Source organism: Manis pentadactyla, chromosome 14 (genome assembly GCF_030020395.1).
Source record: "Manis pentadactyla isolate mManPen7 chromosome 14, mManPen7.hap1, whole genome shotgun sequence".
Taxonomy (NCBI): domain Eukaryota; kingdom Metazoa; phylum Chordata; class Mammalia; order Pholidota; family Manidae; genus Manis; species Manis pentadactyla.
In genome coordinates, this window is record NC_080032.1 from 21,497,413 (window position 1) to 21,525,360 (window position 27,948).

The following is a 27,948-nucleotide window of genomic DNA, read 5'->3' on the forward strand; positions in this document are numbered from 1 at the left end:
ACCCATGCATAGAACACAACTACAAAATTATAGAGGGGAAAAGGAATCTTACAGATGGTTCAAACTGCTCACTTTACACATGAGAAAACTGATATTACAGAGATCTTGTTTTCTCTAAGATCCTCTGTTAAAAGTGAAACTAAGTGAGATAACCAATATCACACAGCTGAATAGCGGTGGAGCCAGAGCAAGTCTCACAGCCTGCTGCCTCTTTTCTTAATTAAGCTTGATATACTTATTTAATTTAAAAAATTTAATTATATCTTATTACACGTTTTTGTTAAAAAAATGCAGGTAGCATTCAGTGTTCATTTAGTTGCCAATATAAAGATTATATCTAGACCAACATATGTACACATTCAAAAATTGTATGAACTGCTTATTTTTTCAACATGCTACTCATCTGCAGTCTGTCATTTTTATGAATACTAATTCATGAGTACTGCTATATTCACAAAGCAAAACAGGAAGAAAAGGAAAGACAGTACCAGGGAGATAATAAATCACCCCAGAACCCACTGCATTCATGCTGAGATGATTTTAGCAAATAAATTGGCCTGTCTGTTATCTAAGTGCTTGTACCACTCAATTCTTGCCTGCACTGAGAAGCAGGAAGCAGTTTCTGACTCTGACGCTGTAATGAGCAGCCCTCAAATCTGCACCACATCAGGGCAGAGCTGCCTGTTTTTTTTGAGTTTGTAGGGCAAGAAGGTACAAAGCAGTGATTACCTATGGGCCAAACAGTGCTAGTCACAAAAGCAGGAAGCCGCACCGTGTCAGTGCCAAGGGCAGGGTCCTGAGGGGCAGAGGAGCTTGCATGTTCTCTGATAGGCATGCCTCTGTGCATGCGTGCATGTGCATTAGTCATATGTGGGGCACTCTGAAGTGTGGGATCCAGGAGGAGCTGACATACTGCCTTTTCACCATCTTCAGCTCCCTCTGTCATCTATATCCAGACATACGTCCCCAGGCAGCACTGTTTTCTTCTGATCTACTCAGCAACCCCAGGATCTCCAGGACCCAGTTCAAGAGATCCTAATCCTCTTGTGCTTTAGAACAGAGATGCTTGATGTATAATACAGATTAAGAGACGTGACAGGACCAGGTAACACTTAGGCACACTTTCTATGTATGCTAGACACTGTTCCAAGTTGGGCATTTTATGGTGTAAGAAAAGAATGGTGTCATAAATGGCCATAGAATGGTCTCAGAAATGGCCTCCACCTCAAAGCAGCAAGACAATCATGTCTTAAATGTAGTCGGTGAACTGTACAGCTAGCCAAGCAACCTACAGGTGACCACAGTCCTTGGTTCCTGCTGCAAAACCTCGACTGGTAAGAATCTTATTTGATATTTCATCAGACAAAAACTTGAATTCCAAATACTCTTCTGCATATGTGGCTGCTTCCAGCCTTTTAGGCAGGACTATTTAGGGATAAGAACAGAATCAGCCATACTAACCAGAGGGCCAGAAACATTTCATAGGAGAAGAGGGCCTACACCCAAGGAGTAAAGATAAGTATCTCTTCCCTTACCTTGTTGTAAGTGTAGGGTGTTGGCGAGGTAGGTATGATGCCAGATTTCTCCTTCTGATGCCTTCTCTGTGCCTCCAGTACCTATCAGAGTCAGACCAAAAGGGACAATTTACTGAAAACCACACCAACAACCTGCAACTCGAGACAGACTGTTGAAAGGCTGAAGAGAGTAGACACTGGCAGTCAAAAACAACAAAAAATTCCACAATACTTTCAAAAACCTTTTTTCCTGTTTAAAGCCAGCAATTTATCAATGTTTTCCCAGGTGAAGGACATTAAAATCAAGTCCCTGGAGGAGATTTATTTCTTCTTGAGACATCTGAACCACTGAATTTTTCCTGGGAATGTCCCTTCTGGCTGTGTAAGCCCAGTGCTGGCCAGTGGGTCAGGTTCCAGATACTTGTCGCCACTGGGGACTGTCACAATCACAGTGGTCTGGGTGTTCAGTGCTCCAAGGAGGTAAGCGCCAGCATCCGCGAGACCACCATCCAGGACAAGTTCTTCCTTGTTCTGTGCAGCGGCACTCTTGGGAGAACAAGAATGGCAAACCACACAGGGCTCCCTGCAAGGTGCCAGGATGCTGTGGCTCCACGCTAGTGCGCTCCACCCTCACATCTGGACTAATGCTTTGGTCTTGGCCGGGTGCCCACAAGCCTGCTGCTGCCAGGAGCTGACAATGGCTGCACCTCAGCCAGGGGCTGCACAACCACCTCAGGCAACTATGCCAAAGCACCTTTGATGTCACCTCCGAGACCGACAGCCACCTTCCCCAACATTTGGCAGGAGACTGTGCTCACCAAGTCTCCCTACCAGGAATTCCCTGACCACCTTGTAAAGACCCCCACCAGAGCCTCTGTGCACAGGACCCAGGCTGCAGCTGCGGCCACCACATGGTGTTTTCACACAAGAAGAGTAAAGTGAATTAATGAAACCTGAGAAAATAACCACTTACGACAACATAAAAAATATCAAGAATAGATCTAACAAAAGACATGAAAACCTGTGCACTGAAAACTACACAAATGTTGCTGAACAAAATCAAAGACAAAAACAAGTGAAGCAATATGGCTTCCTCATGAGTCAGAAGGCTCAATATTGTTCAGGTACCAGTGCTCGTGTATGAGCCATACCTCTAAAATAACCTTAGTCAAAACTTCAGCAGGCTTTTTTGTAGAAATCAATAGCTGATTCTAAAGTTCATATGGAAATGCAAAGAAATTAGAATAGCCAAAACAACTATGAAGAAGAACAAAGTTGGAGACTAATACTACCTTATTTCAAAAATTATAAAGCTACAGTAATTAAGACAGTATGGTATTGGTGGGAAGCTAGACAAAGACATCAATAGAATAGAAAGGAAAATCCAAAAACACACCCACACATATACAGTCAACTCATTTTTGACAAAGACTCAAAAGCAATGTGATAGAGTTAAGAAAAAAATTAGTAAAAGCAGGCTTAGAAATGACAGAGATCATGCAATCAGCAGATAATGATTAAACTAAGTTACTGAATATGTTGAGGTACTTTAAGGTAACCATGAATAAAATGAGAAGAGAAATAGACAATATAAATCTGAAATGAAGAAATTCAAATTAGACAGTGCAGAAGAGAAGAGTAGTGAAATTGAAAGCCTAGCAGCAGAACAGAGCCAAAGTGAAACACAGATAGGAAAAGATAAAAGAAAAAGACCAGAATCTCAGTGCTCTGTGTATGATTTAAAATATCCATAACTGGAATTCCAGAAAAAAGGCAGAGAAGACAAGCAGAAAAATATTTGAAGAGATATCTGAAAATTTTCCAGAATTTCCCTAAATTGATAAACACCATAGACTGACAGATCCAAAGAGCACAACAAACTCCTGGCAGGAAAAACAAACACCCACTCATAACCAAACTGCTGTGACTTCTGTTTCTAAGATGTAAAAGCCTGGAAAGAGTGTCATACCCACCCTATCAGCAAGGAAAAATTGGATAAATTACAAAATCAGAGACCAGAGGTCCCAAGGCAACAAAGTATTCTGCAACCTAAAGAAATACAGGCCCTTCCAAGAAGAGACAAGCTGTGAGGATTGGCTCATTTGTGGTAGAGCCCAGGAGGAAACACTATAGGTTCGAACCTACGTAGAAAATTTTAACAAATCTACAACCTACTAACTGTAAATTTAGCAAGGTCCTATGACATAGAGAACAAAAATCATTTACATTTCTGCAAATAGCAACAAACGGAAAATGAAATTTTTAAAAATATCATTTCCAATCACATTCAAAAACATAAAATAATATGAATAAATTGAAGAAAATACATATAAAACCTACACATCTAGGAAATATACACATTTCTGAGAAAAATTAAAGACCTAAATAAATGGAGAGCTATATCATGTTCATTGATTGGAAGACTTTACATTGTTATGATATCAATTCTCTCCAAATTCACCTATAAAAAGAATCTAAGTCAAATCCCAGGAGGCTTTTCTGTTACAAAGAAGTGAATTCTAAAATTTATAAAGAAATGCAAAGGATCAGAATAGTCAAAACAATTTTGAGAAAGAATAAATTTGAAGGACTTATTATACTATCTGAGGTCAAGAATTAATATAAAGCTATAGTAATCCAGATGATATTGCTGTAAGGATAGACATACACATTAAATAAACAGAACAGAGTCTACACTAGACCAACATGTATGGTGCCAACTGATTTTTGACAAAACTGCAATATAATTCAAGTTGACAAGCCTGTAAGGTAATCCAATGATACAAAGATAGTCTTCAATAAATGACACAGAGACAACTTGATATCCATAAGAAATAACGAACCTAGACACTTATTTTATATATACGCACACAAAAATAACTCAAATGGGTCTCAATCCAAAAGATATAAGCTCACACTATAACCTTTAATAAGAAAACATGAGAAAATCTCAATGCCCATGGGTAGGGAAAGACCTCTTAGACAGGAACACAAACCACTAACCATTAAAAAAAGAAACTGGTGAATTAGCCCTGATCAAAATTTAAAACTTCTGATATTCAAAAGACCATTAAGAAAACTGAAAATTAAGCCACAAAGTGAGAAAAATACTTATAATGCCTATGTGGTAGGAAGAATTGGCCCCCAAAGACGTCTATACCCTAATCCATGGAACCTGTGAATATGGTACCTTACAAGGTAAAAAGGGACTTTGCAGATTTTATTAATTTGAGGATGTTGAGAAGGGGGGGTATCCTGGATTATCTTGGTGGGTCCAGTGTAATGGCAAGGGTCCTTATAAGAAGGAGGCAAGAGGGTCAGAGTCAGAAAGAGAGACTGGAAGATGCTACACCGCTGGCTTTGAAAATGGAGGAAGAAGCCATAAGCCAAAGACTGTGCATGGCCTCTCAGAAGCTAGAAAAAGCTAAGGGAATGATTCTCCAGAGCTTCCAAAAGGAACACAGTTCTGCTGACACCTTGGACCATTTCAGACTTCTGACCTCCAAAACCGTAAGGTAATAAGTATGTGTTCTTTTAAGCCACTAAGTTTGTGGCAATTTGTTTCAGTGGCAATTAAAAAATTGTGTGTGTGTATAGACATATACATATGTCTATACACACAACAAAGAACTTGTACCCAGAATATGACTAAAAAATTACTGTATCTCAATTATAAAACAACGAGAAAAGGTGGCAAAAAGATTTGTATCCATACTTCACAACAGAATGTTGTACTGTATTTCACAACAGAATGGCCAATAAACATATTGAAAACATAACAAAAGTAGCCATCAGGAAAATGCTATTATTAAATCCATAATGAAATAACACTACCTATCTACAAGAATGACTAAGATTATAAATACTAACAAACATGAGTTGGTGGTAAGAACGTGAAGTAACTAAAACTCTTATGCAATACTGGTACATATGTAAAATGGCATATAACCATTTTTGAAAAAGATATTACTTAAGGGGGGAAATATGCCCCCCAAAGTTTATAAATGAATGTTCTTAGCAGCTTTCTTCACAATACCCAAAATGAGAAACAATCCCAAATTATTTTCCACCCATGAATGGAAAAACAAATATAGCTGAGGCATGTGATGAAACACTACTCAGCAATAAAAAGGAACTAACTACTGATAAATACAAGAACATGGATGAATTTCAAAAATTTGCCTAGCAAAAGAAGTGAAACACAAAAGGTACATGAATTCCATTCTTATGAAATTCTACAACATGCAAAACTAACCAATAATGACAGAAAGCAGATCAGTGGTTGTCTGGGGCAGGCAGTCAATTCAGGAGCAGACTAACCACAAAGGCACACAAGACAGCTTTTGAAGTGATGGGAAGTTTTTGTGTCTTAACTATGGTGGTGGTCACTGGAATATTCACTGGCAAAATTCATCAAACTGTTCTACCTTTAAAGTAGGAGTATTTTATATAAATCATACCTCAAGGGTGACTGTAAAATAATAAAATGCCCACACCGAATTAAGCAGCCTGTAGGTTTCTCCCTAGCAGCTGAGTTCTCCCCCACCCACTTGTAATATGTATCTACTTGTGCTGTAGAACAGAAGAAACATGAGTCTGTAGGCAGCTTGGTAATACATCCAAGGCAGAAACAGCACATGCTTACCTGAGGTGCTACATAATAAGGGGTGAACTGGGGTGTCATCAAGTCACCTTGGTCAATTTTGGCAAACCCAAAGTCACATAGTTTTACTGGAGCATCCTGAAATAAAACAGATGGGAGTCATTGCTGCAGAGTTCTTGGTAAACATTAAAGGAAAATTCAGGTGCAAGACATGTTACTTTGCACTCTCACGAGTTTCTGGCTGAGACCTGAGCCTATGAGTAGCATGTCCTCAGGTCTGGAGATGATGATTCACATTGAGAAATTTGTTCTTAGTAACACAAAAGTAAGGAATTTCTACCCACTCACAGCCTTGTTTCATAACTTGTAAAGGCAACACTAAAATCAAGATCTTAGCCAAATGCCCCGACTCTATTGATTGGCCTGTTATCTCTCATCAGAATCCAGGGTGCTGCTTCACTCTTAACATCAGCTTCGTGATAGCCAGAGCAACTATATGGTAGGACATGACGCCGGGGGCAGGGGATGGGGAAGAAAACACATCTTATCAGGGTTAACAACAAATACAACTATTAAGTTTCAAAGTAATATTTAATACCATACAGATTCCTGCCCCTTCCTAAAGTATTTCCAAACATTATCCAAAATCTTAGTCCTACAAATACATATCAGTATCACCAAAAATGATCAATGCCAGGAGGATAGTACAATTTCTGTAAGCCTCCAGCAAGGGAACAAGTGGGAAACATAAACAGCTTGAAGCACTTGGCCCAAAGCCTCTTCACCGTGGATTCAGAGTGCTCCAAGCATATACACACCTATGCACCCATTCCTGAACTGTGTTGAAAGAGGCAGCACTAAAATGCTAAAAGCAAGTCAGCTCACCAAAGAGTTATCCTTGAAGAGCAGATTTTCAGGCTTGAGGTCTCTGTGAGCGATGTTTAACAAGTGACAGTGCTGTAGAGCCAAAGCTATCTGGAAAAGGACATAGTGGAGCAAATACATCTTAGAAAAGAGAACTCTTTAATGCCTCTAGTTTTGAGAACTCTGGATGTTAAAAAACAACGCTTAATTAAGTCAGTCAAGACTATGATTGGGTTTCATTTTTAAAACAGAAATTAAGTAAGACTTTGGGTACCAAGAAATAAAAATGAATTAAGCTTAGTTTAACTGCAACCTGTATTGTGTTAAACAAAAAGAAAAACAACAGTAAAACAATAGTTGTAGAATAAACTGATGGTTAAGTCCTGTATGAAATGGGGAAAGTGAAATGCTTCCACTTCATTCATTTGCTATGATGAACACTGCAAAGTGAACACTGGGCCAGGCAGTCTCCATCAGGCCTGGGTTTCCCCCAGCAGGGCGGCGGGCGCTACTGTCTGGCTCAGAAGCAAACTGCCCTCTCCAGGGAGCTCGACTTCAAGCTCTGCCTTCAAGACAAATGGAAAGCAGCTGACGATTTTTCCACCTGACGTGCCAATTTGTTCATCCCACTTGTTGAAAATGTTTGTTTAGGTAGATTTGAACGGTTTTTGCGTTACAGATTATCAGAGCACATCCTTTAGTGCTAATATTTAAAAACACAGGGTGTAATTTTTTAAAATTAGCACAAATTCTACCTGATCTTCAACTCTCAGTATGGAATTGTATTGGCATTCCAAGTATCAGTTCCTCCACCAGAAACAAGGAATTGAAAAATGCTTGAGGCTCATGGATAATTTGGAAAATTTTTTATTAAGAACCAACTAGGCTATGCTTTCTGCTTTTCTCTGCCTTGCTTGCCTGGCCTGAAGATAAGCCTGAGGGTTTTAGCTTTTCACTTCCTCAAGAGGTTACATGCAGTTGGAGTCCTAATATCACTTGTGACATAAATCATTTTTCTAACAATAACATGTAATGTCAAAATAGAATATAACCAGGAATAACCCAGAATTACAAAGACCTTAGAATACTATTAAAATCTGATGAGAGAAAGGTGACTCACAAGCAAAAAGTATCTTATATGCAATTGTCTTAGAACACGTTTTTACACCATACAATCTTTCAGGTGGTATCAGCACCACTTTATCTCAAAGTCTAACAGTGCCTGGAAGCTATGTCTAAAGATATCTACAGTCTACAAAGGAGTTACCTTCCTTCCAGTTTACTTAAATCTTATAATGGACAATTGGCAACCACTTAAAAATACAGTCCACCCCCCACCAAAGCATAAAAGGGGTCACATTTATTCTGTCAAGGAATCTTTTCTGATTACATAACAAAGCAGGCAATGAGAGATCAAATAGGGCTTTTCTTCAAGCTTTCTTTTATTCCCCCCATTGAAATTGTGCTTGTTAACCAACAGTGTTGGCAGTTTGATTGGTACCCGGGGTTAACTTGCCTGCTTTGTTACTTGGCTGGCTTGCTTCTCTGTAAAGTGCCGGTGCTGGCTGATTCTGTGAAATAGCTCTCCCCCTTCCATCATCTCCATTACAATTAAGAGTCGAGCCCTGTTTGAAAGCATTTTATTTTGTTAAATTTAAAAAAATGAACTGAAACATCAAGTATCTAACCTAAAGATACCTCATCTACAAAGTGTGCGACTACCTCCTAAGCTTAGTCCTACCGAGCCCCTTTGGGTCAGACCCCTTCTCACTTCCAACTGAACGCTATGGATAAATAACATCCTTGACCTAAAATTTGCTTAGAAGCTAAAAGAGTAGTAAAAGAATTAATTTTGAGCACAATGATCCTTTTTAAGATACTATACTTGTTAATAATAGATTTTAAAAAAGGGAGATCTTCTAAGTAACATGTTTGGTATATGTATGTTAGGGCAGCTAGACTGAAACTGTATTGCAAACAGAGTATCACTTTATGTAGGACATGACTTTCAAGTCATTTGCTGGGCATTGGCTGTCCTGGTCATTCATTCATTCATTCATTCATTCATTCATTCATTGTGTGTGTGTGTGTCTTTCTCTCCACTCCCGTGTGTGTGTGCGTGTGTGTGTGTGTCTTTCTCTCCACTCCCGTGTGTGTGTGTCTTTCTCTCCACTCCCGTGTGTGTGTGTGTCTTTCTCTCCACTCCCGTGTGTGTGTGTGTGTCTCTTTCTCTCCACTCCCATGTGTGTGTGTGTGTGTGTGTGTCTCTCTCTCTCTTTCTCTCCACTCCCACCTCCACACCACTAGTATTCCATGTGACCTACAGCATGCCCAGCAAGATAGCTGGACAAGGTTACACAGCTACCAAATAAAAGTAAAAATTCTCATGATGTAAAAAAATATCAGGATTGTGGTTACCATTCTTTGGTATAAATGCTTCTAGCTTCCAGCCAAATGCTTTCACCAACAGAGCATAGTTATAAGAAATAATCATTTGATTTCCCTTTTGTTTTTACACACCCATCTTCTTTCTCCACCTGGAAAATTCCTACCCAACCCCTTAAAATACTAGCCCCCAAATAACCACTCTGTGAGATACCTCACCTTCCCAGCTACAGTGAGTAGCTCTTCTCCTTTGTAAGCTTGAAATATTTTATGGATGCCTCTCCTTGGTACCTTTCACATTGCTATGATGATAGGTTTACATCTCAGTCCCCCCAACAGAAACCATAACTTACTTAATTTTGACTTTTCTGGAAGAGACTTAGAATGTCACCAAATAGCCTTGCCAAACACTTGGCAGCTAAAAAAATAATGCTGGTTTCTTCTTTTTAAAAGGAATGTCAGACTAAGCAATAGGGGCTTTTTTGCCACATTGACTTCTAAGACTGCCTAGTAATATTTGGTCCCCTTTCATTAATTTGAAATAGAATCTGTTTTAATTCCACATCTGATGCTTTTTTAAAAAGAGAAAGTAATCACAATAATCAGGGGTGCCAGGAGAGTGAATGAGGTATAAATGAACCAAGGTTGGTTATGAGCTGGTAACTGCTAAGAGTGGGTGATGGGTACTTGGGGACTTATTATATGATTCTATATTCTTTTATAAATGTTTGAAATTTTCCAAAATAAAAAGTAAAAGAAGAGAGAGAAAGAGAAGGAGGAAGCAATGGAGAGAAGGGGCAGGGATGGGAAGAGACAGAGAGAGAAAGGGTGCAAAAGAGAGGAAGACCCCACCACACCTTGGCCTACATAAGAGCATGTTATGATGACCCTGTGTAGTCTTACCTGGGGCTGGACTCATGAGGAAACTGTACACTGTTAGCAAACACTTCAATAATTTGAACTATATTTGGGTGTGTGGCACACATCATGTGCAGGCGTACCTTAAAGAGAACAGAGGAAATGTTTCTGTATGTAGGGGATGCCAATATTTTTTGTCTAAACTTACCCCCAAAAGAGACCACAGTAGGCACAAGCGATAAGTCTATTATAGTCAAAAACCTTATCACCTGGAATGTTATTTAAAAAAGTGTTTTCATACCCAGATTATCTCCTTAATGCTCTTTCCATAAAAACCTCAGCAAATTTACTTTCTACTATCCTATCTATTAGCAAATGAAAAATTTGGGAAATAATTCGTTTTATTTGAGAAACTTTTCATACATCTCTAAGTAAAAGAGTCAGTCCTTCATTGCATACGTCATTAACATGTCATCCATTGCCACATCCACATAATTTAAGACAAATGTGTATTTTTTAAAATTCAAAACACACCCCAGAGCCCTCCTGCAGTACACTTTCAAGACACTATTCACAAGACCCTTCCTCATACTATTTCATCACCTCTCTTCAAGGACCTTTCCCAATAAGCAAAAGCTAAAGTAAACCTGAATACTTCAGGGCACAAGAATCACATTAATTGAAAAAGAACAAGAGATGGTTGAAAGGTAATAAGACTCTACTGACAGCCTTTGGCACTGATAGATGCAGGACTGCTTTATAATGGTAACATGAAAATGAAAAGAAGGTAAGTATGGGCATAAAATTCTTTGTACATCTCTGTATTTTCCCCAGGAAGCTTTCTTACTTATAAAAAGAGTAATTGTTAGGTACTCCCAATATTTAGGCAAGTCAAGGTAATAGAGGGCCATACCTCATTTCTAGCTTTTGGACGATCAAAAAGAATTTTCAGTGCAAACCGTTCTTGGGTAGATATCTTCACACAGACTCTAGATTTGGAGAAAAAATTCAATCAGAAATCATCTATGTTACAGGGAAAATTCATTGAACAAATTTGTTCTTTGAGAACTGTAACTTATCCCCAGGGTCCAGGTGGATAAGCAGAGAAGCATCTCCCCGACCCTTTGCAGAGCTCAGCTTTGAGCCCTGTGAAATCAACTTGAGACTGGCCAAGAAAGGAATGATGGCCTTTGCTGGCTATAGGTGATGCTCATAGTGGCTCCACAGTCTTGACATCTTAAATGATTCTGTTACAGACCATGTGACTTGGTCATTTAAATATGTTTCTAAATGGATGAGAAAAAGCCTAAAATAAGTAACTCCACTTATTAAAGTAAGGTGATTGCACAATCTGGTATACTTAATGCTTAATGCTTCTAATTTAAGATGTATTCCAAATGGCCCACTCCTTTCAGAGCAATTTTGTCACAGTTTGCACATGGGTCTCTTACCTAACTGGACCACTAATTCCAGCTCCCAACTTCTGAGTCCAGTTGATGTTGTATTCCTCTAAAATGGAGGTTTCCTATTAAAATTTAAAAAAAGGGAAAGGGCAAAGAATGATTCTCCAATTAAAAAGTTGGATAATTACTCAGAGGTGAGACAACAAAAGACCTTATCATTCAACATCTCATCTTCTGAGAGAAGCTAATAAGCAGAGCTTTGTGTTCTGTAGGGCTTTATAATTAGACATTTTGTTTAAATGACTAGATTAGGTACCATTTTCCAATAATCAGAAAGCAAAAACTTCAGGATTAAAAGAAATTTTTCAGTTTCTCCACAAGATCTATTTGAGTAGACACTAAATGTTTTTGTTTATGTTTTTGGAGTGTTGGGGGAAGATATTCTTTCACTACCAAATACTTATTTGCTAAAATGGTCAAGTATATTTTCTGAGATTCCAGAAAGACTGCTCTGATATATGCTGCTATAATAGAGAGGCCTATATCCTTAAGTTGATCAAATTGTTGGAATAACTGAGTAAACTGAGACTTAAAAGTTGAAATAAAATAGCAGATTTCATAGTAAACTTATCTAATTCCCCAAAGCACCATTTTGAGTACAGAGATATTCTGCAACATTCTTTGTATAACTATATTTTTTATAGTTTTCAATAGCTTTCAATAGTCCAAATAGAAACCCTGCAATTTAATGAAAATTTTTATGAAATTTCCTGTTCAGTCACTGTATGTTGAGCTTCTGTTGCCATATGTTTTTAGGCAAAAAAAAAAGCCATTTAAATGGTGGTATGCTAACCTTCATTTTTTAGAGTTCCACAGGTAGAATGGGAAACCAGCTGCAGATCTTGAGAAATGAGGCCAAAATTCCTGAGACTTTCAAATTGCTTTGTTGCAGTGAAAACCTGAAAGACTATATTTAGCACTAGAATCTTGATTCCCAGTATATGGGAACAGGATATTTGTTCATGTAATACACACTCACTGAGCAGTTAATATGTGCCAGACACTAGGCTAAGCTCAGAGATGGAAACAGAAGTTTTGCCCAATGAATATGCAAGTATATAAAACAAGTCAGAATAGCATTCATCTCCACACCTTTGTTGCCCAGTTCTTGATAAAGGTTCTAGTATAGTAAGTGATCAAAAGCTGTGGAATAAATGACTAGAAAGGTGAACTAAAACCAGATGATGGAGGGGTATTGATTGGGGAGGGACCAGCAAGATTATTACACAGTCTCCCTTCTGAAAAACTGTCAGGGTTAAGGAGCTTGTCAAGGTCACACAGTGAGGTACACGCACTAACAAAACTAGAAAACTGTGGCTTTGGCCTCTTTCCCAGCACCAACATGGCTATCCTGGGTAATCGCCCAGGCCTCAGCATGAAGATAAGAGACAAATCTTGCCCAAGAGCCTGGGAGGTCCCAGGGTTTGTCTCCATTCACCACCTCCTAAACAGAATACACACGTACCCATTTAACCTACTTCCTTCATGTTTCCACTGCACGGACTGTTGGCTTTACAAGTGTTTGAGAAGACAAAGAAGAAAACAAGATCAGAAAAGAGAAAGTTGGAGCACAGTCTGAGCTTCGTGGTAGAGTAAAATCATTTGCCAAATCCCATTTTCTCCTCAACTCTGATGAAAGCATACATTTATAGGAACCTCAATGTAAAAGAAATTTGTTCTATGGAGTTGTTACAATCAGATCAAGGGACTGGTGATATGCCCAGTTCCTGGGATGTGAAAATAGACCAAATTCTTCCCTGTAGTGGTGCTTAAGACGGCACTCGACCTGACAGCCAGCCAAGACAATTCAACCTGTTGAGGCTCTGACTTGGATTTTAACACTTCACTTTGCAGAAGGTAAGAGAGGCACCACCAGGCCTCTCTAGAGCCTAGATTTCTGAACCCTGTTTTTCTTACACTTCTTGTCCTCTTCCCTAGGTTTAATTCTTGCACCTTTGTTGATGATGTTATCAACCCCTAGTAGACAAACACTCTCACAACCTGCTGAGTCTTCTCTGCATACATGGCATATTTTCTCACATATTTTAATGACAAAGGAGAAGGTAGGAAGGCATGGGTGAATTAAAACACTTTACTGATGAAAATTGTGGATCACTTCAGAGGCATCAATGACAAATACACCAACTGGGTTTTGCTAAAGAAATATATACACTGTATTAAATTAATAAGGATATAGATACATGGAATGAAGTAATTCTTGAGAATCCTTCTAGAACAAGTGTAGGCAAATTACAACCCACAGGCAAATCTAGCCACTGCCTGTTTTTGTAAATAACAGTATTTACAAAAATAATAAAATATGTATTTATGAAAAATAAAAAATATAATAAAAAAATAAAAATATTTACTTGATTTAAAAAATTCAACTACACTCTGTTTATAAGAGACACACTTTGGATTCAAAGATGTGAACAGATTAAAAATAAAAGGTTTTCAACAAACGGTGCTGGAAAAACTGAATATTCACATGCAAAAGAATGAAGTTGGACCCTTAGTACCATACCCAAAAATTAACTCAAAATGGATCAAAGACCTAAAACAATAAAACTTAGAAGAAAACATAAGGCAAGAGTTTAAAGCATTGGGTTTGGCAAAGATTTCTTGGATATGACACCAAAGGCACATGCAACAGAAGAAAAAAGTAGACCAGAAGGACTTCATGAAGATTTTTAAAGTTTGTCCATCAAAAAACAGTATCAACATAGTAAAACACGCAACCCACAGAGTGGGAGAAACTACTTGCAAATCATATTATCTGATAAGGGCTTAATATCCAGAGTACCCAGAGAACTCCTAAAACTCAACAACAAAAACCCAGACAACCCAGTTCAAAAAATGGGCAGAGGACTCAAATTGACATTTCTTTAAAGATATACAAATGGCCAATAAGCACACAAAAAGATGCTCAGCATCACTAATCACAAAGAAAATGCAAATCAGAATTCCAATGAGATACAACCTCACACACATTAGGATGGCTACTATCAAAAAAACAGAAAATAACAAGTGTTGGTGAGGATGTGGAGAAATTGGAACCCTTAGGCATCATTGGTGGGAATGTACAATGGTATAGCTGCTATGGAAAACAGTATAGTGATTACTCAAAAAATTAAAAATAGAATTAACATATGATCCAGCAATTCTACTACTAGGTATATACCCAAAAGAACTGAAAGCAGGGTCTTGAAGAGATTTGTACACTCAGGTTTATAGACAGTGGCATTATTCATATAGCTAAAACATGGAAGGCACCAAAATGTCCATATCCATATGATGGAATATTATTCAGCCTTAAAAAGGAAGGAAAATCTGCAGTGTGCTACAATATGGATGAACTGTGAGAAAATTATGCTAAGTAAAATAAGCCAGTTACAAAAAGACAACTACTGTATTATTCCACTTACATGAGTTACACAGATTAGTCAAATCATACAAACAGAAAGAATTCTAGGGGGTAGGGGGAGAAGGGCAATGGGGTGTTACTGCTTAAAGGGTACAGAGTTTCAGTTTTACAAGATGAAAAGAGTTATGGAAATGGATGGTGGTGATGGTAGCAAAAGATTATGAATGTACTTGATACCACTGAAGTGTACACTTAAAAATGACTAAGATGGTGAATTTTACGTTGAATAGATGAAGAAAAAGCATTTAACAAAAGTTTTGACAAAACCTCTCAGTAAACAAGGAAAAAAAGGAAACTCAATTTGACATATGACAGCTATAAAAATCTTATTGATAAGTCTTTAAATGCTTCCCCCAGATCAGGAACAATGCAAGATGTCTGCTTTTGTCACTTTCATTCAACACTGTACCTGAGGTTCACTCCATGGAATAAGGCAAGAAAAAGAAATTTACATACATACAGTAAAGGAAGAAGTAAAACTGTATTTATTTGCTGAAGACATGATTTTTAAACACATAGAAAATCTTAAAGAACCTACCAAAAATATCTACTAGAATAAGCAAATGTAGTAAAGATGCAAAACACAAACACAAAATACAGAAATCAACTATTTCTACACTCTACCATCAAACAATTCAAAAAATTAAATTTTAACAATTCTATTCTTAGTAACATCATAAAGAATATCTAGGAATAAATTTATCACAAGAAGTGTAAGACCTATACACTGAAAATTACAAACACATCACTAAGATTGACAGGAGAAACCCTAAAAAATCAGAGGGCTATACCATGTTTGCATATTACAGACCTTATTTTTAAGATGGCAGCAGTCCCCAAAATGACCTACAGAGTCAATGGAATCCTTGTCAAAATCCCACCATACTGTTTTGTAAAAATTCTGAAGTGTATTTGGAAATACAATGAACTTGAATAGCCAACATAATTTTGAAAAAGGATGATCAATTTGATTCTAACACTATCCAATTTGAAAACTTACCATAAAGCTTCAGTAATCAAGTAAGTGTGATACTGGCTTAAGGATAGTCATACTGATCAGTGGAACAGAACAGAGAATCCAGAAATAAACTTGTACACTTACAATATACTGATTTTAAACAAAGGTATCAAAGTAATTCAGTGGGCAAAGGACAGTGTTTTGAACAGTGGTCCTGGAATAACTGGATGTCTGTATTAAAGGCAAACAAAACCTTAGACCTTTATGGCACACCAAACACAAGTTAACTCAAAATGAATACTAGACCTAAATGAAAGAACTAAAACTATAGAACTTCTATAATACAGGACTGTGTAACCTTAGAGGAGGCAGATTTCTCAGCTTTGGCACCATAAGCATGATCCATAAAAGAAAATAATTTGATAAACTGGACTTCATCAAAATTATAACCTTTTGTTCTTCAAAAGGCACCATTAAAAAGATAAGCCATAAACTGGGAAGCAATTATCTGCAGATCACATATCTGGTAAGTGTCTTTTATTCAGTTTATAAAGAAATCTTACACTCAATAGTAAGACAAATAATGCAATTTAAAAATGGGCAAAAGATTTGAATAAACGCTTCACCAGAAAAGATACACAAATGGCAAATAAGCACATGAAAAGATGCCCAACATGAGTTATGAGGGAAATGTCAATCAAAGCCACTACATAACCTCTAGAATGGCTAAAATAGAAAAACGGGCAATACCAAGTATTTGTGAGGGTTAAAAAACAAATTGAATCCTCAACCACCACTCGTAGGAATGAATCACAGTAAACTAAAAACTTTCAGTTTCTTAAAAAGTTAAACACAAACTTACCATACTACCCAGTAATTCCATAACTAGGTATTTACCCCAAAGAAATTCAAACATATGTTCACATAAAGACTTGTATAAACAAGTTGCATTTATAATTTTTTTCCTAGTAGATAAAAACTGGAAGCAATTTGAATGTCCATCAGTTGGGAGTGGGCAGACAGTAACAGGATTACTCAACAATAAAAAGGAATGAACTAATGCATGCCCTAACATAATACCTCAAAGTATTATAAATAAAAGAAGCCAAACACCTAAGTCTATATATTATACAAGTTCATTAACTTGGAATTTCTAGAGAAGACAAAACTAGTGACAAAAAGCAGATCAGTGGTTGTCTGGAATGGGGAATGAGAGAGTAGAGGCTGACTACAAAGAGGCAGAAGGGACTTTCTAACGGGAATGGAAATACTCTTATACTGGATTGTGATGACAGTTGCACAACTCTTAACAATTTACTAAAAATTACTGAATTATACACTTTTTCTGGGCAAACAGGGAAATGAATTTTCACTAAGTTAATCAGATATTAAGAACTCTGCCATATAGAAAAGACAAATAACTAAGACAATTGCTAAACCCTAAAATACTCATTCTCAGGTTTAGCTATGTGCCTTGGGAATAGTGAAGTCATGTGAGAAGACAGAACCTATGGCTGTAGCCATTTGGCCTTATCTCAGTATCTCTAAGAGTAATTAGATGAGATTCTAAGTTCAATCAGCCTGCTTGCAGGTAGTCAGGCAGCAGCAGATAAAACGCTGTAGTTAGAACTCAGAAAAACAGCTTTTCCAGCTGAACTCTATTGGTCTCATTTCTCACCATTGGAGGGACTAGAAAAGCGAAACAATGAATACAACACAATGCCACAGACCAAAATTTTATTTGATGTGATGCTGGCTTGCATCTGAGGGAATACATCCTAGTTGGTACTAGTTATCACATCAGATATTTTCACCACTAATTTGTGTTGGTTGGACATACCAAAATTAGTATGAAGAATCCCTAATGACCTGTTAAATATCTAAAGAAAAGCTAAAAATTTTTAAGAAAATTAGGTTGGGCAATAGTGAACAAGTGAAGAAAAACACCACTTTCCAAACTACTCTTAAGTTGTTATGAGCTAACATTCATCAAGTTCTTACTTGTTAGTATTATTATTAAGTACTCAAAAAACCCTATGAGCTGGGGAGTGTTTTTAAGCCCTTCAGGAAACTAAGGGACAAAGAAGTGAAGGGCCTTATCAAGGGCACAGCTAATGAATGGCAAGGCTGGGATTTCAACCCACGCCACCTACAGAAACTATTATAACCACTAAGTAACATTGCCTCTCCATTTATATATTTGCCCACTAGAACTATGTCCCTCTTCTGTTCCAAATTCTCCCAGAGTCCCCCTTCCACTACTACTCAAAGTTCATATAATGGTCTTAAGTCTGAATGTGTTTTCACTTCCCAATACCGTTGTAACATAATCCACACCCACCCAACACATTCCAGCCATCTTGCAGTTCCTGGACTATATACAAGACCTGCACCTATCTCAGAGCCTTTGTACCTGTTCCCATTGCCTGTAAAATGCTTCTCTGACATATTTGCTCTCTTCAGAACTCTATACAGATATCACCTCCCCAGAGAGCCCTTCCTAAATAATACTTCCCACCCTTTCTATACTTAATTATAAACACCTGGCAATGTTTATTACTTAATTCCACCATCTAGAATGTAAGCTCCTTAAATGCAGGGACACCTAGGAGTCTCGCTTTGCACCACTAGTGCCTAAGACAATAAATGCCTGGCACAAAGCAGACATTATTTGTTTAATTTAATAATCTCCTCCCCCCTCCAAAAAAAAGATCACACTCTAAAATTAAAAAAAAAAAAGAATCAGCCACATATGGTTTGATTCACAACCCAGTCATGTAACTTTAGGCAACATTCATAATATTGTAACAATAAAATGCAAGCCAAAAGAAAAAATAGATATATTAAAGCAGTCTTTTAGAAACTTTATTTCTATTATTTAATATTTGATCTTCCTTAATGTATGTTTTCTTTTGATGCATCCTTTAAAAGGTGAATTTCCTTTGAAATGATTGATGATTCTATAAACTTTACCACCCCAAAAATTACTGTAAGTGTAAGTTCTTAACTAGTTGCTGGTATTAGTGATTGTGGCTTAAAGGGGAAAATAACCCAAGTTGCCAATGGATGCCTGTCCCTCAAGGGAAAGTGAAATTCTTAAATGTATTGAGCTGTTCAATATACCTAAGACTTTTCAATTTCCTAACTATAGACACGATGGTAATTTTCCAACTCTTGTACTTCAAAGTTTGCCTGCCTAAAAAAAAAAATGTAAAAACAGGTTTTTTTTAAACTTATCATTTTATTTGGGTCATTTTTGAACACATTGCTTTCATTTCGTTAACAAAGCAGTAAGTCACAGGACACCATGAGCTCATCCTAAAAATGCTCCCTAGGAAACAAAGGAGGAAAAAAGGAGAGGGGAACACACGTTAAAGTAAGAACAACCTACTTGCCAAAGGACAAGTTTTCTAAGGCGAACCACCTCTTTTAGACACTGCAGATTTCCAAGAGGCTGGTTTCAAACAAATCGGAATGGATGGGTAAAGTCCAGCTCTCCAAGTGCTGTAGCAGCAGATGATCCGGAAGCAAACGCTGGCGGCACTTGGGGAAGGCTTAAGTAGCGTAGTAGGGCCCCCTCCGTCCCACTCACATCAAGTATCTCCACGGCACTCACCTTCCCTTTTAGCTGAGCACAAATCACATGCCCTCTTTATGCAGGTAAGGAGAGAGTCGGACATCCCTCCCTTCACACACATAAACCCTTCACCCAGGGCGGTAAAACGCAGTCCACGGAATCCAGGAAGACCGAAACCGGAGAGTCGCTGGAATCTCTCACTCCAAGTTCTCTCCGTTTTCCGAGGCTGGAGGCGACAGAAATGCCACAGGGACAAAGCGGGGAGGAAGGGGGCATTTCCCCCTTACCTTGATGGCTTTCTCCATGTCGCTCTCCTCCGACATGCTCCGCGGACACCCTACGGTCGGGAGAGTCGGAGGCTGCGCAGCTGCCCGGTCCCACCGCAGCCGAGGGAGCAAGGGGCTCGGCGATCGGGCCCCTGGGCCTCGGGGAGACGGGCAGCAGCCACCCCCGGGGACCGGCGGAGTTGAAGGCGCCGGCTCAGCTTCGGCGGGCGGCTCTAGGCTGGCGGCGGCGGCTGCGGCGGCCCCCGGGGACAAGCCTTTGTGCTGGGCCCCGCGCGGCCGCCTCCCGGCCTCATCCCCGGCCGGGGAGGCAGGTTCCTGGGGCAGGGCGAAGCAGGGAGGGCCCCGGTTCGGGACGCTGTGCAGGGGCCTGGCGGGACCGCCGCTTAGGCCCGGGCCCTCCAGGTCCTGACGAGTCTGCGCCTCCGCCTCCGCCACCGGCACCGCAGCGAAGTCGAGGCCGAGCCAGCCGCCGCCGCTGCTCCCGCTGCCGCTTCAGCGCCACACATCGCCGGGACCCCAGCGCCGGGCAGCTGCGCCGGCCGCCCGCCTGCCGGCGCTGTACCCCGCCCGAGCTCCGGACCGCCCCTCCTGCAGCCCGACTCCATGCCCCCACGGCTCCACGCGCCCCTCGCCGCCGTCCGCTAGGATTTCCGAACTGCCCCCCAAACCACGCGGCGGCTTGGCAGGCGTCCGCCAGGGCCCCCCCAAAATGCGCCCTCCCCAGGTCAGGCCCCCGGGCCCTCCGCAGCTGGCGCCGCGCTGATGACGTATGGGTCGGGCCCTGACGAGGCGGGGCCCTGGAGATCGCCGCGGTACGGGAGGAGCGGTTCGTGGCCGCTGTCTTGTTCTCTCAGCGCGTCGGGGGCATTTGTGCCGCCAGACACACCCTGCGTAAAGGAGCGGGGGATGTCGACTCGTAATAGAGAAGAAGAATCTGCGACCCCGGGCGGGTCCTTCGGTAAGAAAACAGAGTTGTGTATAATAACAGCAGTAATAGTTGTATGTACCGGGCGTTCATTTTACGTGAAGTTCTTTTGCTCCGTTAGTCTCTTTCTTTACAAAGCAGGCATTTAGCTCTGTGAGTTGTTTGTACCCCGCGTTTACGTTGTTAACTAAGGCTCCGAAAGCCGAACTCACTTGCGCTTAGCTACAAAATGATCAAGTCAGACAGATTCCAGGTTTGTGCTCCTCACACTACAGCAAGCTATTGACTGACCTTGCAGAAGCTTTTGGCTTGTCATTTCTTGATGGTTCTTTGTTCATTCACTTATTTACTGAGCACCACTGTGTGCCAGCCCTTCTCGACACTGGGGAAACAGTTGGAACAAGACACAGCACCTTGTCCTGGATCTTACTTTTAGGAAAGGGGGAATGGGAAGCAGAAAATAAAGAGGGAAAACACAGTTTGTAGATACTGAGAAGAAAGTGAACAGGATGCTGGGATGAAACAATGAATGGATGTGGGGACCTTTTCCTATCAGATGATCAAGGAAGGTCTCTCAGGAGGTAACATTGAAGCCGGAGACCTCTGAGTCTGTTGGAAATCTGAGGAGTAGACTTCTGGGCAGATGGAACAACAAAAGTCTTGAGGTAGAAATAAGCTAAGTGTGTTGAAGGAGCACAAGCTGGAAAGGAGGAGATTGGAGAGTGGGCAGAGGCTGTCATTACACCCCTCGGGGTCATGGGAAGGACTTTGGATTTTATTCTAAGCCATTGGAAACTTCTAAACTGAAGAGCGATGTGATCAAATGTGTTTTAAAAGATCACTCTGCTGTACAGGGGATCAAATGTGGGTAGGCAAGTTGGAATAATCCAGATGAGTGATATTTTGATGCTTGACCTAAGGAGGTGGCAGTAAATTTAGGATAAGATGAATCTGTGATATATTTTTGTGGTATAGTTGACAGGTTTCCTGAAGGATTTGATGGGAAGGTGAGAATAAGAAACAAATCAAGAATAACTCCCAGGTGTCTGGCTTGAGCAAGGGGGTGGATAATGATACCATTCAGTGCATGAAAGACTTGATAAGGATGAGGGTGGGGAATCCCTACCTGAGATTTCTATCTAGGTTAATCTGAGGTTCCTATGTGATATACTGGGGGGTAAGTCACGTGGGTAATTGGATGTATATTGTGGTGTAGATGCGGTTGTCCTCTTTGTTGGCTATATTGCTGCAGTACATTCCTCAGCCTCCTTAAAGTAGATGTGGCCATGTGCCTATGCTCTCCCAATGGAAAGTGAGCAGAAGAGATGTGCACAAGTTTCCAGGCAGGGCCCAGAAATTCCATCAACAGGTGCTCTTACTTACTCTGCCATCTGGAAGATGATGACCAGGTTCTGGAAAGGCAAGGCCTCAAGATGGAAGGAAGGTTCCTGAGTGGAGGAAACTCTGCCCCATCGACCTAAACATCTATCCAGAACTGGTATATGGGGGAGGGGGGGGAATAAACCTCTATTCTGTTGAGCTTTTAGGTACTTGAGTCTTTTTGTTACAGCAGCTCAGTCTGTGCTACCTAGTACATGTAAGAACAGTGCCCCAGCAATGCACTGTGGGAGAACATTTCTAAATGCCTTGAATTGACATTATCCATAACAATTAGGAAGTAAAAGGTGTCTTGGGTTGATTCATTCCTTCTTATATTCATTTACTCAGTAAGAATTTACCAAGTGCCTCTCTGTGCCAGGCACTGTGCTCCATAACATATGTGCATCCATAACAGGGATGAAGAAGAGACAAGGTGTTTGCTCTCAAACCCTCTCAGTCTGGCCTCTCTTCCATCTACACACGATTTCCCTTTATCTAGACAGTTATTCTTCCCTCCCAACACACAGCCTAATTTCTACATTTTCTTCAACCATATTCTAAATACCATTTTATCAGAAAGGCAAGCCACAGTCTAAATCAGATATTCCTATTATCTCATAACTTACTTCCTAATACTTACTACAATTTTTATTTATATATTCATTTTGTTTTTTTATTCTCCAGTGTCCTCTCCCTGACTAGACTATAAATAGTGTCAACAAGGGGAAGAATCTTTTCTGTATTATTGGTCACAGTCTCAACATTCAGCCTACTGCAACAGCTTAATAAATATTTGTTAAGGAATCAATAAATGGAGAGGGCAGAGCCCTGAGGAAGGAGAGATTTCTTCCATTTTTAGCTGGGGAGGTGGCTGTGGTAGGCAGCCTCTAAGGTAGCCTTCAGTGATGCCCACCTCCTGGTATTTGTGATTCTGTGTAATCCTCTCCACGCTGCTTGTGGGCTGATCTGGTGACTTGCCTCTAATGATGGGATGTCATGTCTAAGATTAGGTGGCTTCCATCTCAGGTGCCCTCTCTTGCTCTCTTCCTCACGTGCTCTAAGGGAAGCAACCTCAAATGTGAGCTGCTTAGTTTACTGGGGCTGCCATAACAAATTACCACCAACTGGGGGTCTTAAAGCAACAGAAATTTGTTCTCTCATGGTTCTGGAAACTAGAAATCTAAAATCCAGTGTTGGCAAGGCCATCCTTCCTCCAAGGGCCCTAGGAAGGACTCCTTCCTTGCCTCTTCAAGCTTTGGTGGCTCCTGACAGCCCTTAACCTGTTGGTACATTACTCCAATATCTGCCTGAATCTTCACATGGCCTCCTTCTCTATGTGTCTCTCTCCGTGTCCTCTTATGTTGACACCAGTATTGGATGTCACCAGTTTAGGCTGATCCTAATTCAGTATGATCTTAATTATATCTGCAAAGACCTATTTCCAAATAAGGTCACATTCTAAGGCTTCACATGGACACGAATTTGGGGGGATACCAATCAGGTCACTAGAGTTGCCCAGTACAGTTGTGCAAATGTCAAGGAACTAATGTTTCTCATAGATGGCCAGTGAGAACCTGAGGCCTGCCAGTGGCCACATGGGTGAGCTTAGAATGGATCCTCTCCCAGTTGAGCCTTGAGATGTTTGCATCCTCAACTGACAGCTTGACTGCAGCCTTTGGTACCAGAGGCGCCCAGCTAAGCTGTGTGCAAATTCCTGACCCACAGAAACTGCGAGATAATTGTTGTTTTTAAACACTAAATTTTTTTTTGGTATCATTAATCTACAATTACACGAGCAATATTATGTTTACTAGACTTTCCCCATCGTCAGGTCCCCCCCACATACCCCATTACAGTCACTGTCCATCAGCATAGTAAGAAGCTATAGAATCACTACATGTCTTTTCTGTGTTGTGCAGCCCTCCCCGTGCCACCTCCCTACATTATGTCTGCTAATAGTAATGCTCCTTTTTTTCCCCCTTATCCCTCCCTTCCCACCCATCCTCCCCAGTCCCTTTCCCTTTGGTAACTGTTAGTCCATTCTTGGGTTCTGTGAGTCTGCTGCTGTTTTGTTCCTTCAGTTTTTTTCTTTGTTCTTATACTCCACAGATGAGGGAAATCATTTGATACTTGTCTTTCTCCACCTACCTTATTTTACTGAGCATAATACCCTCTAGCTCCATCCATGTTGTTGCAAATGGTAGGATTTGTCTTCTTCTTATGGCTGAATAATATTCCATTGTGTATATGTACCAACTCTTCTTTATCCATTCATCTACTGATGGACACTTAGGTTGCTTCCATTTCTTGGCTATTGTAAGTAGTGCTGCAATAGTCATAGGGGTGCATATGTCTTTTTCCAACTGGGCTGCTGCATTCTTAGGGTAAATTCCTGGGAGTGAAATTCCTGGGTCAAATGGTATTTCTGAAACACCAAATTTTGAAAGTTATTTGTCATCCAGCATAGACAACTAATACGGATTTTGGTGCCTGGAAATGGGATGCTGTCATAACAACTAGCTAAAATGTGGGAGTGATTTGGAACCACGCAGTGGACAGAAGCTGGAAGGATTTGGAGGAGTGTGTTAGAGAAAGCCTAAATTATCCTGAACAAACTTAGTAGAAATACGGACTCTGAAGCTACTGTCAGTGAGGGCTCAGAGGGAGATGAGGAGCATGTTGCTGGAAACTGGAGGAAAGAGCATCTCTGTTAGGAAAGTTTGACTCAAAGTTTGGCACACTGTCATGTCCAATTATGTGGAAAGAGAAAAATGTTCCTAATGGTGACCTGAGAAGGCACTTTCTAAGCAGGTGCTGCATGCTTTCTTCTTAAGCTGGTTGCCAATGTGAGAAGAAAGATTGATTACTAAACAGTAAGCAACCAGGGCTTGATGGTTTTCAATTTTTTTAGTCTCTCTAGATGTCAACCAGTGGTATTTGAAGCAGTGGCTTTCAAACAACAATCAAACCCAAGACCCTACAAGGAAAATGTGGTCTGTCTTAGCTTGGGCTGCTAGAACAAACTACTTGACCCACTAAACTTCATGTTCTCCTCACATGCAAAATACATTTATTCTATTCCAATATCTCCCAAAAGTCTTAACTCTCCAGTATCAACTCCATAAATGTCCAGGGTATCTGCATATCTAATCAGATGTGTCAGACTGTAGGTATTGACTCACCCTGAAGCAAAATTCCTCTCCATCTGTGAACCTGAGAAGCCAGATAAGTGATGTGCTACCAGAATACAACAATGGGACAGGCCTAGGATAGACATTCCCATTCCAGAAGGGAGAAATCAGAAGGAAGAAAAGGACAATTAAGTCCCAGGCAAGTCTAAAACCCAGCAAGGCAAAGACCATTAGATATTCAGGCTGGAGAACAACCTCTTTGGTTGATAGTCTACCTTCTGGACCTATGAGGGTTGCAGTCCTGCCCCTGCAGCTCTGCCAGGTAAGGGTCCTGCCCCTATGGTTCTGCCAGATGACCCTGCCACCATAGTTTTAGATGAGGTCTGTTTGGCCTGTTGTAAGCAAGGTGGTAGCCCTGATAATTTCTGAATTGGCTTTGGGGTCATGCTTCCTTTTTTTTTTTTTCTTTTAAAGAATAGTGCACATTCACAGCCAGATAGCTTTATTGTCCTTTCCTGTAGAATCTAAAGTCTGAAAGCCTTCCTTTGTTTCTTCCTGTTGGTCCCCTGCAGTTGATACAGGCAATGTTCCTGCTCCTATAATCCAGTAATCTCTATGAAGTTAGCCCAGCCACACTCTCCAGTTTTATCTTCCAAACAGACTTTCTCATTTTTTAGAATATGGATAGGCTGATAACTGGTTTTCTTGGTTTCACTGGAGATGGCTGGTAATTACAGGTATGCTTTGGTTATGTAACTATACTCCTATTATGTTAATGTGTGTGCGCAATTTAAGTAGTAGCTTAAAATCTATACATGCTGAAGTTACTCTACAAGAAGATATGTCAAAGAAATAATCAATCTTCCCATGTTTTCTCCCGCCTGCTACTTCTATAGCTTTTCTTCTTCCTTCCTAATTACAACGAATTCTTAAATAGAATTCGTGCCTCATATCAAATTTACCGAGTATCATAACTCCTCCAAGTGGTAAAGATACCTCAAGACAAATGCTGGGCATAGAAGCCACAGGGCATAAATATGCAAAGAAATAAAAAGCTAACCATTTCAAACAATAAGGCTTCTCTCTCACTTACCAACTTAACATTTCCCTGTATGGCCCCGGAAGATGACTGGTTAGCCAGAGACGGGTAAGATTCCTCAAGGGAGGAACAACCTAAGACAGGCACAGTCGCAGGGGGGTCATCAGGTGAGAAATTGGGGATCAACAGAGGTGAGGCTTAGAACCTCACCCCCCCTGTTCTGAGAGAAATCTTCTGCATATGTGGATGTTTTATTGCCCTTGTCTAGCTTGGATTAACACATAGTCTACAGGCACACACCTGATCATCTACATTTGCTCTCTTACAACACTAAACTATGTTTTCTACCTTTATGTTGTATCTACCTACCACTTCAGCATCTTATTAAAAATAATAAAGAGAGAAATGTGGTATCCACATATAAATCAAGTATAAAAATCAAATGTGTATTCATATTTGAACTGACTGTTTATAGTTCATAATGCATGAGCAAAACCAAAAGTTTCTGTGATGACTGCCCTTGTACTGTTCACCATGTAACTTATTCACTATGTAAGAATTTGTTCTCCATGTAAGAACTTGTTTGTTATGCTTCAGAAGATTGGAGACTGACGAAAATTAGGCTTGGGGTGGATTAATGATTGTGCATTGAGCATTGACTCCCCTATACAGAATTTTATTGTTGTTAACAACCATTTGATCAATAAATATGAGAGATGCCCTAACAACAACAACCAAGAAAAAGTACACACTTCCAATTGTAAAATAAATAAGCAACCGGGATGTAATGTATAGCATAAGGAATATAGTCAAAATATTGTAACAACTTGGTATGGTGATAGCTGGTACTTAGAATTATCATGTATATAAATGTTGAATCACTGTGTTGTACACCTGAAACTAATGTAATGTAATACTGTGTGTCAACTACCCTTCAATAAAAAATAATTATCTAAAAAAAAAAAAAAAAAAAAAAAAAAAAAAAAAAAGAATATGGATAGGCTGAGAATTTTCCAAGTCTGTAAGTTCTTGTTCCTTTTTGCCTAACGATTCCTTCTTCAATTCATCTCTCTCCTTACACATTTTTTATAAAGCAGTCAGGAGGAACCAAGCTGCTTTTTGAACACTGTTTAGAAATCTCTGCTGAATGTCCAATTTCATCGCTTGCAAGTTGTACCTTCCAGAAACACTAGGACACAGTTCAGCCAAGTTCTTTGCCACTTAATAACAAGGATCACCTCTTTTCCTTTGTTAAAAAACACGTTCATTTCCTTCTAAGACCTCCCCAAAGTGGACTGAGCTTACCACCCATATTTCTACCAACTTTCTCTTCATGGTTATTTATGTATTCTTTAAGAAAATAGAAGCCTTCTTTCAGCTGTCGTCTTTTCTTTCTGAGCCCTCACCAGAACTGCCCTTAACATCCACATTTCTAAAATGTGCCCCCAAACTCTTCCAGGCTCTACCCATTGTCCAGCTCCAAAGCTGCTTCCACATTTTTGGGTATTTGTTAGAGCAGCATCCCTCTTCTCAGTACCAA

The 27,948-nt window shown here is 40.0% G+C and overlaps 1 protein-coding gene across 5 annotated transcripts in view; it reads right to left on the reverse strand.

The window, feature by feature from the left end:
• Nucleotides 1-20,295, reverse strand: part of MAPKAPK5 (MAPK activated protein kinase 5) — a 32,411-nt gene extending 12,116 nt beyond the window's left edge. For 2 of the 5 annotated variants that reach the window (XM_036929497.2, XM_036929496.2), the window contains exons 1-8: nucleotides 19,934-20,295; nucleotides 11,676-11,749; nucleotides 11,138-11,213; nucleotides 10,270-10,367; nucleotides 8,498-8,606; nucleotides 7,003-7,092; nucleotides 6,160-6,255; nucleotides 1,536-1,616 (exon numbers count right to left, since the gene is read on the reverse strand). In XM_036929497.2, coding sequence (XP_036785392.2) covers nucleotides 1,536-1,616; nucleotides 6,160-6,255; nucleotides 7,003-7,092; nucleotides 8,498-8,606; nucleotides 10,270-10,367; nucleotides 11,138-11,213; nucleotides 11,676-11,749; nucleotides 19,934-19,969 — 660 coding nt within the window. In that variant the 5' untranslated portion in view covers nucleotides 19,970-20,295. The remainder of the gene's footprint in view (nucleotides 1-1,535; nucleotides 1,617-6,159; nucleotides 6,256-7,002; nucleotides 7,093-8,497; nucleotides 8,607-10,269; nucleotides 10,368-11,137; nucleotides 11,214-11,675; nucleotides 11,750-19,933) is intronic. The other 3 variants (XM_036929500.2, XM_036929498.2, XM_036929501.2) reach the window with 2 other exon arrangements.
• Between the last annotated feature and the right edge of the window lie 7,653 nt (nucleotides 20,296-27,948).